The 13,269-nt window shown below is 38.9% G+C and overlaps 1 protein-coding gene across 1 annotated transcript; it reads left to right on the forward strand.

Moving 5' to 3' along the window:
- Positions 1 to 3,661: 3,661 nt before the first annotated feature.
- UBE2A (ubiquitin conjugating enzyme E2 A) lies at positions 3,662 to 12,931 on the forward strand. Its single transcript, XM_075184287.1, has 6 exons — positions 3,662 to 3,945; positions 4,084 to 4,164; positions 6,478 to 6,503; positions 8,878 to 8,967; positions 11,606 to 11,694; positions 11,790 to 12,931. Exons 1-6 carry the CDS (start codon positions 3,902 to 3,904, stop codon positions 11,916 to 11,918), a joined length of 459 nt encoding a protein of 152 aa, XP_075040388.1. The 5' UTR covers positions 3,662 to 3,901; the 3' UTR covers positions 11,919 to 12,931.
- The last annotated feature ends 338 nt before the right edge of the window (positions 12,932 to 13,269 follow it).

The following is a 13,269-nucleotide window of genomic DNA, read 5'->3' on the forward strand; positions in this document are numbered from 1 at the left end:
TAAAGTCAAGCAGGTGGATGAACAATCAGGACTCCAGTGAATGATCTTTCTTCCAATCGATGTGGGGATTATGGCCTTGAAGCCAAGGATGCTCCAGAATCAAAGGAGCGGAAGGACACGAGATCAAATAGAATGATAGAACCTCAGAATGGAAGATACCGACAGATAACTGAACGGGTGGAGTCCTGGCAAGAATCCTGCCTCCAATCAAAGGGTTACCATCCAATCTACAGATGGTGATACCCGAGTCCAACTTGAATCGACAGAATAGCAAGAGTCTGGGCCAACTTGAGGCTGAACCCTGCGTGGGTTCAGCAATGTCCAGTGGCACAGAGTAAGAGGCTGGAGAAGATAGATGTATCTCGTTCAGCTTTTCTCTCCTTGATCCTATGAACAATTTTTATTACCAACTGCATCATATTTTCAAATGTAGTTGGTGTAGGATATTCCACCAAAGAGTCCTTACTTAGTTTGGAAAGACTTAGGCGAAATTGACTCTGGAGCGCTGGGTCATTCCACTCTCTATCAGTGGACCATTGCCTGAACTCTGCAGTATATTCCTCAGTGGTGCGTCGGCCTTGCTTCAGGGCCTTAAGATGGGATTCAGCCGAAGCCACCCTATCAGAGTCGTCATAGAGCAGGCCCAGTGAATTAAACAATGATTCAACAGATTGCAAAGCAGGATTCGCAGGAGCAAGTATGAACGCCCATGACGGAGCTTTACCTTGGAGTAGCGATATTATGCTGCCGACCCTTTGTTGCTCTGAGCCTGAAGAACAAGGTCTTAGACGAAAATAGAGTTTACAACTCTCTTTAAAGTTGCTGAATAAAGCACTATCTCCAGAGAATCAGTCTGACAGATTCAATTTGGGTTCCACTGCGAGTGCCAGGGAGTTTTGTTCGGCTTGCGAAGTTCTAGCCTCTAAACCTTCAAGCATTCCCTGAAAACCCCCATAGGCTATTCTATAACCTCATCATCCCTTTTCACACAAACATTGCATGTATTCTTTTTCTATACCCAAACAACCCTTTGACCCCCAAAGAAATATTCCTTTGTGACTAAAAAACATAGCCAAACTAAGCACTTTTTTTTTTGTAATCTGTTGGACCAATAAGCGATATCATACTTACCAATTTTATCAAAATGTCTTCCGGGAGCCTGCCGGGGAAGGTGGGTGCGAGGCGCCAGAAATCCCGTCATTTTGGTGCCAAACGCTGCGATTCCCGGTGAATCGCGGCGTTTGAACTGAATTCTGCCCACTTCACTAGGAAGTGGACAGATCAGGAAGATTGCCACACTCTCGCGGGAGTCTCCAGGACATTCTGGGAGAGTTGGAAAGTATGAGCGATATGTGGCACTTGACCTCACATATCAAATGCCTATTTTCCTATAGAGCTTAAGCTTGCAAGCAGCACCTTTTTATCTTTGTCTGCTAATACCTAGCCCTGTTATCTCACTACATTTGTTCCTATTTGTAAAGCGCTGTGGAATATGATGGCGCTATATAAATGGTAATAAATAAAATGCATTTCCCTTGAACATTCCCAACATTGCATTTATCAATGCTTTAATAATGGAGTCTCATTCACAGTTGGATGCATGTGTCTAAGGGTAGGTTAAAATTGAACTCAGCATACCTTCCAACTGTTCCAATCTTGGGCCTGATTCATTAAGGATCTTAACTTAAGAAACTTCTTATTTAAGTCTCCTGGACAAAACCATGTTACAATGCAAGTGGTGCAAATTAATATTCTGTTTTGCACATAAGTTAAATACTGACTGTTTTTTCATGTAGTACACAAATATCAACTTTAAATTTCAGTGTACAAATAAGCTATCAAGTATTTGTGTGCTACATGAAAAAACAGTCAGTATTTAACTTACCGTATATACTCGAGTATAAGTCGACCCGAATATAAGCCGAGGCACCTAATTTTACTACATAAAACTGTGAAAACTTATTGACTCGAGTATAAGCCTAGGGTGGAAAAGAGCGCTAATTTAAAAACCTAAATAAAAATCTATGAAATCATTTTTAGCTAGATGACAAGGAACATTCATAAATGATTATAAAATCATTGGGTACAACCTAACCTAAATAAAGGGGTATATAAGGGGTAGGGATATAAATGTATGAACATGGTGGCTGTATTGTTTGTTGATTATGTAATTGCACTGTAAATAAAAAAAAAAAAAGGAGAGAGAGAGAGAGAGAGAGAAAAAATAAAATAAATAAATAAAATAAAATAGAGAATAGAGAGAGAAAAAGATCTATTTGTGAAATGTAACTTTTGGTCCACTTCTATGATGCTAGAGAGCTAACTTGGGGCACAGAGTTTGATGAGAACTCCAGTTTTCACCAGGGACCTCTGAAAGTGAATGATGGATTTCCACAGAGAACACACACTTGCAAGGCAGCTGTAGATTAACACCACGGTGGTCAGACAGCAGTCCAAGGACAGAGCTTTGCAAAGGTCAAGGGCAGATAGCACAGGTTAGAAAATGATAAACATGGCCAAGGTCAGAGTCATCGGCCGGCTAACTCAGTCAGAACAAGTGGGGGAGAGATTTTTCACTTACCCGGCAGTGGAACGCATATGCGTTCCAACAACAGGAAGTTCGGCATTTCGAACGCAAGTTTGCGTTCCAAATGCCGAACTTCCTGTTGTTGGAACGCATATGCAGAAGTTGACAGCCGAGGGACCGGACACCAGGTAAGTTCACCCGTGTATAAGCCGAGTGCCCTTTTTCAGCATACAAAAGTATGCTGAAAAACTCGGCTTATACACAAGTATATACGGTACGTGCAAAACAGAATACTAATTTGCACCCCTTGCATTGAAACATGGTTTTGTCCAGGAGACTGAAATAAGATACCTCTTCTTTTAAGATCCTTAATGAATCAGGCCCCTTATGTTTATCCCGCAGGTGGGAATGTTGGTGGAAAGAAAGTATCTAATGGGCAGCAGCCCTCTGGGAGCAAATCTGGAGTGGGTTTACAGCAAGTGTATAGCTCTAGATATGCTAAATATAAAAAGATCTAGTGAAAAGCTAAATCAATATTAAACAAAACACCTTGACAGACATTTTGGAGTGCACCACCGTTGCAACGCTCAAATATTCAGCTCTACCGATGGCTACAGCACATGCTGCCAGGCCCAGTCCACAGGAAAAGTTATTGTGACTAATGCACTTTTTAAGCAAAATATTCCTTCTAGCAACTTCTGAACGTCTTCAAAATATATAACCACCGTGTATGTATATTGCAACACAAGGCTTCTCTGCGTATGCCTCAGACAGATCCGAGCCGCTGTCTGCTCTCTGTCACACCGCTCTGGGACCTTACACCGACTGTCAATCATCGGCGGAGGGCGTGTCCGTATGACGTCACCGCGGTGGAGCAGCTGTTCAGCTGACTAAACTATCCGACCATACCTAACGTAACGTAGGGGTGTTTGTAGTTGAGGACGATACATCTTTTTATAATTTGAATAAATACAAAGTCATTTACGTTTGTGTACAAATACAGTACAATATTTTAAAAATATCAACATGAGTTTATTGTTGATATAGTCGTGTCAAAGGATTTACAGACGGTATTGTAATACTATCCACCCCTTTGAAAAATAATTCGGCTTGTACAGCCAGAAGCGCAGGACTTGTTTTTCTTTCTCTTGCTGTGCAATCATATATCCCTCCGCCAGGGTCGGGAGCTCCCGGAAGAGAGGTTGAGGTCCTGCCGCCGGTCCCACTGTGGTGTTTTCCCGTGTTTCCTAGTGGGTGACTGATCTGACATCCCCCGTGTGCCGTGGTTACTGATCAGCGGGGACTCCGAGCTCACTTCTCCCCTCACGCTGCTTCGACACCTCTTATTTTATTTATTTCCGGGAGCAACAACAAATGTCAACTCCGGCCAGGCGGCGCCTTATGAGAGATTTTAAAAGGTAAGTGACACGGTATAAAATGGCGTCTCCCTGTGGTGGTGACCGGCAGAGCTGTGGGGCCGGCGGACGTGGCAAGAGGACGGCTGATTGGGTGTTGGTGTAACCGGGACTAATGCTGTGTTTCTGGGTGTCTCACAGGTTGCAGGAGGACCCCCCCGCAGGAGTGAGTGGTGCCCCCTCCGAGAACAACATTATGGTCTGGAATGCCGTTATATTTGGGTAAGATTATACTTGTCCACGACCCCCCCAAGTTATAATTCCATCTGAGACCCCTTCACGTCCTTTAATCCCCCAGAATCAGATTAAATAATAATTGCTCATATAGTCGTGCAATCATACTGTTTCAAAATATATACACGAAATTACTTTTAGCTGGACCATAATCTACCTTCAAAGCCACATTATTACCATAATGTGAAAGGTACTGCCCCCGCACCTATCTGGAGCCCCAAGTTTATATTGGGAGGGTTAAGCTGGGTACACACTACAGAAATTTCAACCAACTTTTTATTCCGGGCGATTTTACATGCGATCGATGATCCGATCGCTCGGTCCATGGACTGCATACACACTAGCCTTGTTCAGGACGATAAAGGGAAGAGCGGACGTCCCTTTAGCGACTTTTTACAGCCATGTTGTCGTGAGCAAAGACTGTAATTTCGTACTCACTGTCGTGGATCGGTTGGAAGTTTATACACACTACACAGCGGAAACGAGATTGGACCGAAAATATTAAACGGTACGACCAACCACATGAGGTGACAATCGTCCATTTGGGCAGACTTTCGACCATCGTGTCACTACACACACTGACCCGACTTTTGAACGAGCGGTCATATGTCGGCTGATTTAGCCGATTATTGGATGAAAACTGTGTAGTGTGTACCTAGCTTTAGCATAAGGTCCAATCACAACATGCAATCAAGAGATTGTAGTTGTGATCTCCTGGTTTTTAACTGGGAGTGGAAGAGGAAAATCGCTGCATGGAACAGCCACTGGCGCTCTGGGAAGGGGCAACTTGGTAAAATATTGTACTAGGTGATAGTGTAGTTTTAAGTATTCTAATGCCCCAAAGTAATAGTCCTTTCACTTATGTGAACCTACCCCAACTATCCACCTCCCCATGGTGGAGATTCAATTAGCAAAAAAATACGTGCAAAGTGTCGCCGAAACGGCCACTGTGACACTTCACATGTATTTTTGTAGTGAAATTTCTGCTGATTTTTGCTCAGACCCCATAGAGGTGCGCGCAAATGAGCTTCTTATGTTTACCGTTCTACCAGTAAACATGCGCAGTTGCAATGTTCTCAGTAACATTGAATCTCCCTCATATCTGATATTGCCAACATGGAGTTACTATGGTAATATTGCACACAGTTGACTGTTACTCCATCACGGAGCTTCAGTAGCTATCTGTGCATTTTATACTCTAAATGGTTACCACCGTTGCTATCTATAACTTGCTGTGCAACTACAGTGTTAGTCTTTGGTATCCAACATTGAATTGCACTAATCATGTTTGAATCCTGGAACAGCTTTACTAGTACAGTACTTACCATACCTACCTCCTTGGGGATGCATACAGCACTAATCTAATTGCAATGTGTCACACATGCCAGAGTTAAATACATGTATATAGTGATGAAAATGTATTGTCTTCTGTTTCTGTATGTTTATATTCTTGGATATCTCTCGTCTGTATTCATCTACAGCATGAGTATTGATTTCCCAAGAAATAAAAATATCCTCCCTCAGACATTCAAATGAATCTATTGTTGAGCTATTGACAGATGTTAAAGGCAGGCAGAAAAAATGTGATGAATATTTAACACCCTTCTGCTTACATTATAATTTTTGAATTTACCATGTAGTCATGGGACATATGTTATGTGTGGTTACATATGGGAGTGATTTGAATTCTGTGTTTTCCAGCCAGTATTATAAAGTTGGGAATCACTCTGGTAGTAACAAATTACTGAACAGACTGCATGTAGCCTTCAGTTATGAATTGTTGTGTTACATGGGATAGCAATTTGTGTTTTGCGTTTTGCTGGCAGGAAAAATGCGGCATTTAGTGGTCCCTATGCTACAGGATCTCTTTATGATTGTCTTTTGACAAATATCTTTAGTTTGAGGTAAAGTATATTACCCCCTTCCCACATAAACAATGGTTATTCCTTTATGTAAGCAAATTTGGTATCTTTAAACCAGCATGTCGCATGGGGGAATATGCTTGACTGAAGCCATTGTATTTGTAACCAACCAGACTTGAGCACACAAATACCACCTCCTGCTTGAATGCTTCTGGCTAGTGATTCATACAGGCCTTTTAAAAAGATAAATAAAACATCTATAAAACCTACATAATGATCCCATGACATTTTCATCTCTGTGTAGCGGAGAAACTCCTCACATGTTAATTGGTAAGTGGGAAGGTTTTATTAAAGCCCCCTCACTAAAATATTGCATCTAAACTGCACAAGTACTTTACCTCAATCATGCTCCTAATACTATTTTATTTTTGTTACATAGGCCAGAGGGAACGCCTTTTGAAGATGGTGAGTATAAAAGAGGAATATCTTGTGTGTAACTTGTCTGTCTTTGGGTTTAAAGGATAAGTCGGCTTTAAACATCTAAAATGTGTACATTTACTATTGTGTCGCTTAAATGTCCATGTATTCAATTGTTCCCACTCCATATTAAACCGCACAGGGAAAAACCCAGCAATGTACAAGTGTATATTTGAAAGTAAAGCCACAGTCAAGCGTTAGATTTGAACAAAGTTGGAATTTATTTCCACCTGCATTGTATGTGCTATGTAGTCATAATACAAGGAAACACATGTATTTCTTGACAAGCTGTGGTTTAGATGATAACTGTTCCTCCTTCCTTACTGGTCTTCCCAAAATCAGACTTGAACCCCTACAATCTATTTTGCACGCAGCTGCTAGATTGATTTTCCTTGCAAACCGTTCTTCCTCTGCTGAGCCACTCTTAGTCCCTACATTGGCTGCCTGTATTTCAACGAATCCAATATAAAATTCTTCTACTAACATATAAGGCCATCAACAAAATTGCACCGACATACATTTCCTCACTTATCTCAAACTATCTCCCAACTTGACACCTCCGTTCTGCACAAGATCTGCGTCTCTCTTCCACTCTCATCACATCCTCCCATTCTTGGTTACAGGACTTTTTTCAGGCTGCACCCACTTTGTGGAATTCCCTCCCTCGCACAGTAAGACTTTCCTCTAGTCTTCAAGCCTGCGAGTGTTCTCTAAAAATCCACCTTTTCAGGCACGCTTATTCCTCAACCACCATCTTAATTTCCCTAGGTTACCCTATTACCACCATCTACACAGCTAACACAAGACAACAACCCTCTGACCAACATTGCTACACACACAGCCCACTCAATACTTTTACCTTTGCATTCTAGCTGGTCCAGTGTGCAATATGATGTAGCACATGCCCTTGTGTTTCTAACTCCCATTGTCACATAGATTGTAAGCTTGCAAGCAGGGTTCTCTTACCTCTCTGTCTGTATGTATTACCCAGTATTGTTTTTATTAATGTTTGTTCCCAATTGTAAAACGCTACGCTACGGAATTTGCTGGTGCTATATAAATAAATTGATGATAGAACAAAGTACTACCCATAATTAGCCATTTTTACTACGTAGATTGGAGAGGAATCTAACACTTTTGCTGAATATATTGTAAGAAGGCTCAGCATTTTGTGTGATTGTATGGTGATCTACCAATGAATTTGAGCTACACTTTGATAGCAATGTGAAAATCTGCAGTTCCATCAATATGACGTGTTCACATCCTAGATTTGTTTATTTCTCTTGCTAGTGAGCTATTTTTTTTTTTTTTTTTAAGTAGTAATCTTAATTGGTGGAATCCTCTTGAGATATTTACATATTGACCAGAATGACACACATTTGAACCTATAAAACTAATCCGCAGAAATTGATAGCTTAAGTTGGCACTGAGAAGTTTGACCTAGGTTAGAAATGATCTGCCCATAATGTAATTCAAGATCATTAAGGATGTTGAGCCTTCATCTTATGCATGTTACTTCTAATGATACTTCTGTGATACTGTGGCTATAATACAGAACTGTTATTTTATTCCTTAATATGATGATTGTGACATAATCTAGTAGTGGCCCTAAGGGAAGCATGATGTGTGTATGTATCCATGCATACATACAGCCATGTTTTTCAAATAGTAGATCAGGAGATTTCCTGCTTAAAGCAGCAATCCTATGAAAAAAAGCTGTAAGAAGCAGCTTGGTAGTTACCTTTTTCCTTGGTTTGTTTCTCAAGGCTTCTATTTATGACTTATGATTCTGCAGTTTCCACAGTGTCATGTGACTACCATGACAACCATAGACATATGGCATGTAATGTAGTGAGCCCAGAGGCTCTGGAACATCCTATGTTGGATTGCTGCTTTAAATACCATGTGTAATTGCAGCCACTAGGTGGTGCCGTTCTTATACTGAGAAGGTGATGATTATTGTGAATGTTCATTTGTATAGTGCTACCATATTAAGCAGCGCTGTCCAGAGAATATAGAATCATTTATATCAATCACTGCTCCATTGGAACTTGCGGTTACAATAAAAAATAAAACATTTTTGAATGTGAGCTTGACAACAGCTAGCTTTCTCTGTCTATTGTTTATCCATAAATGTACAAGTGATTGCAATGCAAGCACTTTAATAGAATTTCAAGATGAGCAGTTGTAATTTTCTTAAATTTACATTGATGGTGTGACCACTTCTTTTTAAGCTTAATTAATAAGAAAAATTCTATCCCTCTTGGTTTTGGAAACTTTATCACAATCTATAGTAGGTGTAATTGCAAGAATAAAATTACATCAATGTTTGGTATATGATTTTAATTTTTATTCTTTGTAGGAACATTTAAGCTCACAATAGAATTTACAGAAGAATATCCAAATAAACCACCAACAGTTCGGTTTGTTTCTAAAATGTTTCATCCAAATGGTAAGTTTGACTTTGTGTGTGTTGATGCCTGCAAGTTTCAACCAAAGTTCTCCTGTCGCCTACTTGGAGTGGGTAGCAGTTTTGTAGGCTAAAAATAATGCAGTTTATCACTTTGTGTCTTCATCTCAATGATGTCACTAATAGTGATTTTATAGATTGCCTTTTCTTAAATATATGCTTATCCCATAAAATAGCTGCCGCCTCTTTATGTAGGAGATAGGAACACTGAGTGTCTTCTGCCCAAATAACTATGGTTAGGACTTATGTATATGTGAACTCCCTTTCTGTGCTTCAGTACACAGACATCACCTTTTGTACACAAATTCATTCTCATCCCAGACATAAACACTGCAAGTAAAGTAAGCTTTAGAGTATCTTGCCTTCATTTAATATGTAGTTTAGTATCTCATTTAGTAAATAGTTGAACATACTGGTTTTAAACTTTATCCTGCACAGATAAGACTGTATTTGTGTTTGTCTTGGCAATGCCCCCAGCTCTCACCATTTCAATACCATGGGATGTGTTCATTAGAACAACAAACATTAAATTAATACACACATAAAGTGAACATATTTGGCATGTTGAAGTATGGTTTATTTTCATTTTGTTAGGTTGTTCTTGTGTTTTAGCATTTTGTAAAATATTTTATTGGAAGCCTATACATGTGCACTTGTTGCCATGAGTAGGCTACAGGTTCACCCAGGAAAATGTAGTGTTCATATACTGTAATAAAACACTGCTCCTAAAGACCGTTTAATTAGGAAAAAGATAGAATAAGTGCTGTACTGCTATTAATCCTGAAAGATCTACATTTAGAAGTTTTGTGAAGAGTTTGACTAGCTAGATATTTCATATAATGTGAGGCTTTTATTTTCACATATCACTTTCACTTGTCAGCAGTTGTATTAAAGGACACCGCAGGAATTCTTTCAATACCAAAATTAGGGGATTAGTGTGCACAATAGTTTGGAGTGAGGTATGACGGGTTTTGACATTTGTGAGTGTTAAAGCTGCCTTTACGTTTTGTAGTAACTTGTATCCTAGGTTCAATGGTCCTGTAAACAAAGTGTTTTCTCAAGCGTGGTTGTGCAAAGGCAATCTAAAAACCTGTTAAATAACAGGCAATATTTTTTTTTTATTATTGCTAGTATTTGTTTTAGCATAATGTCTCCTTAAATATCTGCTACTCGGGATCTTCTTTCTAAAGTGCAATATTTAATTATTTCTACATCTATTTTTATATGTGCTGAATGTCTTTAATGCTGAATATATTGTACTGCATGGGCCAAGCATTATCCATTACTTTCTATGTAGACAACTGAAGTCAGTGGGGATAGAAGTGTTGTCTGATCATTCTCAGCTATAAATGTTTTATTTGATCGTCTAACCTATCCAGACCTATTCAGAATGGGTAAATAATACTACTGTAAATGTGGTGCAGTGCAGACTGTGCGTTTCAGAGGGATTTATGCATTGGCGCTAGACATTGTCTTGGGTACTGGTGCTGTTTTCACCAGTATATATGTAAACAAAATATTTTATTTTCTATTTTACACATCTCCCTTTTTGTTTATCCTCCACTCTGGAGAACTTAAACATTTTGTGACCATAAAATCATACCGTGTATATACAGTCTTTTATTCTGTGAGTTGCACAGTCTGCTCTCTTATTTCCTAAAATAAGCACAAATTAGCCCAGTAACTGACTGTGAAACAAATATAAAGTATAATGTGTTTAGTTAGCAGAGTGGAAGACTGTTCTAACCATTTTTTTTAATGCCCATTATCCTGGTTGAAAAAACATCTTTAATAATTATACTTATTAAATGAATTAATGTTGTTCTGATGTTCCCATTATGATTATTGTGACACAAGGGTTTCACATAGCCATACGTAGGAGGTTAGAACAGAGCAAAATTCTATAAATACAGAAAACAAATTTACATAATTACAACCTGCAAAATTACATTATTACGTAAGGAAAATACTAAGAGAGAGGGCCCTGCTGGTAAGAACTTACATACATAGCAAATATGTGATGCCAGAAGCCTGGTAAATGTGGCCCTCTATTGACTTGTAAATTTGCCTTTCCAAATATTTGTATATAGAATATGAGGCAAAATTATGAAGCAAATCCCATTTGGCACAAAAAAAAATATATGTATATGTGTGTGTGGGGGAATCTGTAAATGTTAATGTATTTTGTAGCAACTATCAGATTGTATTAAAAAGATTTGAGAGTGAAAAAGGGATATTTTACATCTTACAGGTTTTTCTGTTCTCTGTGCTTTAAGAAAATCCATGGTTTTGTATGTAGTTTTTATATCTTCTTTAGACATGACAATTTTCAAGTTTCTTCATGTGATTAGTTGGGGAACAATGTAAACAGAAAAAAAAAAACAGACTGCTCCGTAATCTATAAGTCATGTTTTATTATAGCTTTCACTAAAACGCTCACTGTTACTCATTTGCATACACCTTTGTGGGAACACGGTATATAGAATATAGAATATGTAGTACAAAAAAGATCCTATTCTTTCTGTTATAGAATATACACATGGCAAGATACACTTTTGAGTATATTCTATAACAAACTACATATTCACACTGCTGATGTATGCATTTTTCTATTCTTTAGTATATGCTGATGGCAGTATATGTTTGGACATTCTTCAGAATCGTTGGAGTCCAACCTATGATGTATCTTCAATTTTAACCTCCATACAGGTAGGGTCAAGGAACATAGGCTGTGGTATCTTCACTGTCACATAATGATGTGTATTGTGCAAAATGTAACTTTCATTTTTATTCTCTGCCTCTAGTCCCTGCTGGATGAACCAAACCCGAACAGTCCGGCAAACAGCCAGGCAGCCCAGCTGTACCAGGAAAACAAGCGGGAATATGAGAAGAGGGTTTCCGCAATAGTGGAACAGAGCTGGCGTGACTGTTGACACTGGCCCTTGCATATGAACACTCTGATCAGGAGGAAATTATATATATAATATATATATATAGTGTTTTGAGTGATCTTCCTCTTGCTAGAATCTTTACATTTACATCGACTGCAAAATGGCTGTTGTGTTGTCACTGACTTCCTTAGCCCCCAGCTGATGCTTTTTCCCCATCGGACACCTGAGAGCATTCGTGTTGAAATGAAATGTACCATACATAGGTTACTTGCAAAAGATTATTTTCTCCTCCTTTTCTCTGGTTCCGTTATTCACCATTGTAGGTTATGTGGGAGCGTCACCTGAAGTTTGTCTCTCCAACGTAGAGACTGATATGTATTCATGCCACCATGCAAGGACATCGTGCTAGCAACACTGTTCATCTGCCTAGATAATCTTTTACTTTTGGTTTTATCTTGCTTTATATTTTAAAGGATGCTTTTTGCCTCCATGATTTTGATGGTTATGTAAAAATACTTAAAACATTGCTCAAGCAAAGCTGCCCCAATTATTTAGTTTTTTTCTCTTTATAGTTTTGTCTATTCTTTGACTCCACATATCAGCAAGAACAGCCTTTGGGTTTGAGATAGACATGTAGCTCTGTTCAAGTTCATCATAGAGTATTTTGTGACGTAGAGAAGGCACTCTTTATCCTGTGTATCATACAACGGGCGCCTCCTTTCGCTGTAACAGTCGCCCTAAAGGGTTTCTGATCATAACAAAGCTACAACACAAGGCCTCAACCAGTCATTATAGAGTAACAGGAGAATGTATAAACTTTACTTTATTTTCTACTTTCAGTTCACTTGACTGGTTTTTGGGGGGGTTTTCTCCTTGCATCAGTGAAACAACCTATGGATGCACCGTCCTCCGGTCTCTATTCCAATACTAGTTGTTAATTCCAGTTATTTGTTTTGGTTATATTCGGCAAATACTGACACATTTTCACTTTGCACAAGTAACCCATGTAAAACTGTACATCATATAAACTTGTAAATAAAAAAAAATATAAAGAACTCTGGGAGGTTATGTAGCATTTTTACTTAGATTTCCCCATGTAATATGTGCGTTCTCAAGTTTCTGTTGCCACAAGGTAAAATTACATTTTAGAACGTTGCCAGCAATTTCATCAATATAGATAACTAAACAGCCTGGATTAAACAATGTACTTATTGGGTAGTTATTTGCATGTGATATTCTATTTAAGCGGTTACTGATGACTGCACCACCACATTTAATGAAATGGTTGTGTGCGCATAAAGATGCTGTAACCAATGATTTGTTTGCATTCATTTTCTAAATTGTGCTAGTAAAATGAGGGCCTGCAATTCATTCACTGCTATAGCACACTTGT

The sequence above is a fragment of the Mixophyes fleayi genome, chromosome 9 (assembly GCF_038048845.1).
Source record: "Mixophyes fleayi isolate aMixFle1 chromosome 9, aMixFle1.hap1, whole genome shotgun sequence".
In the NCBI taxonomy this organism is placed as follows: domain Eukaryota; kingdom Metazoa; phylum Chordata; class Amphibia; order Anura; family Limnodynastidae; genus Mixophyes; species Mixophyes fleayi.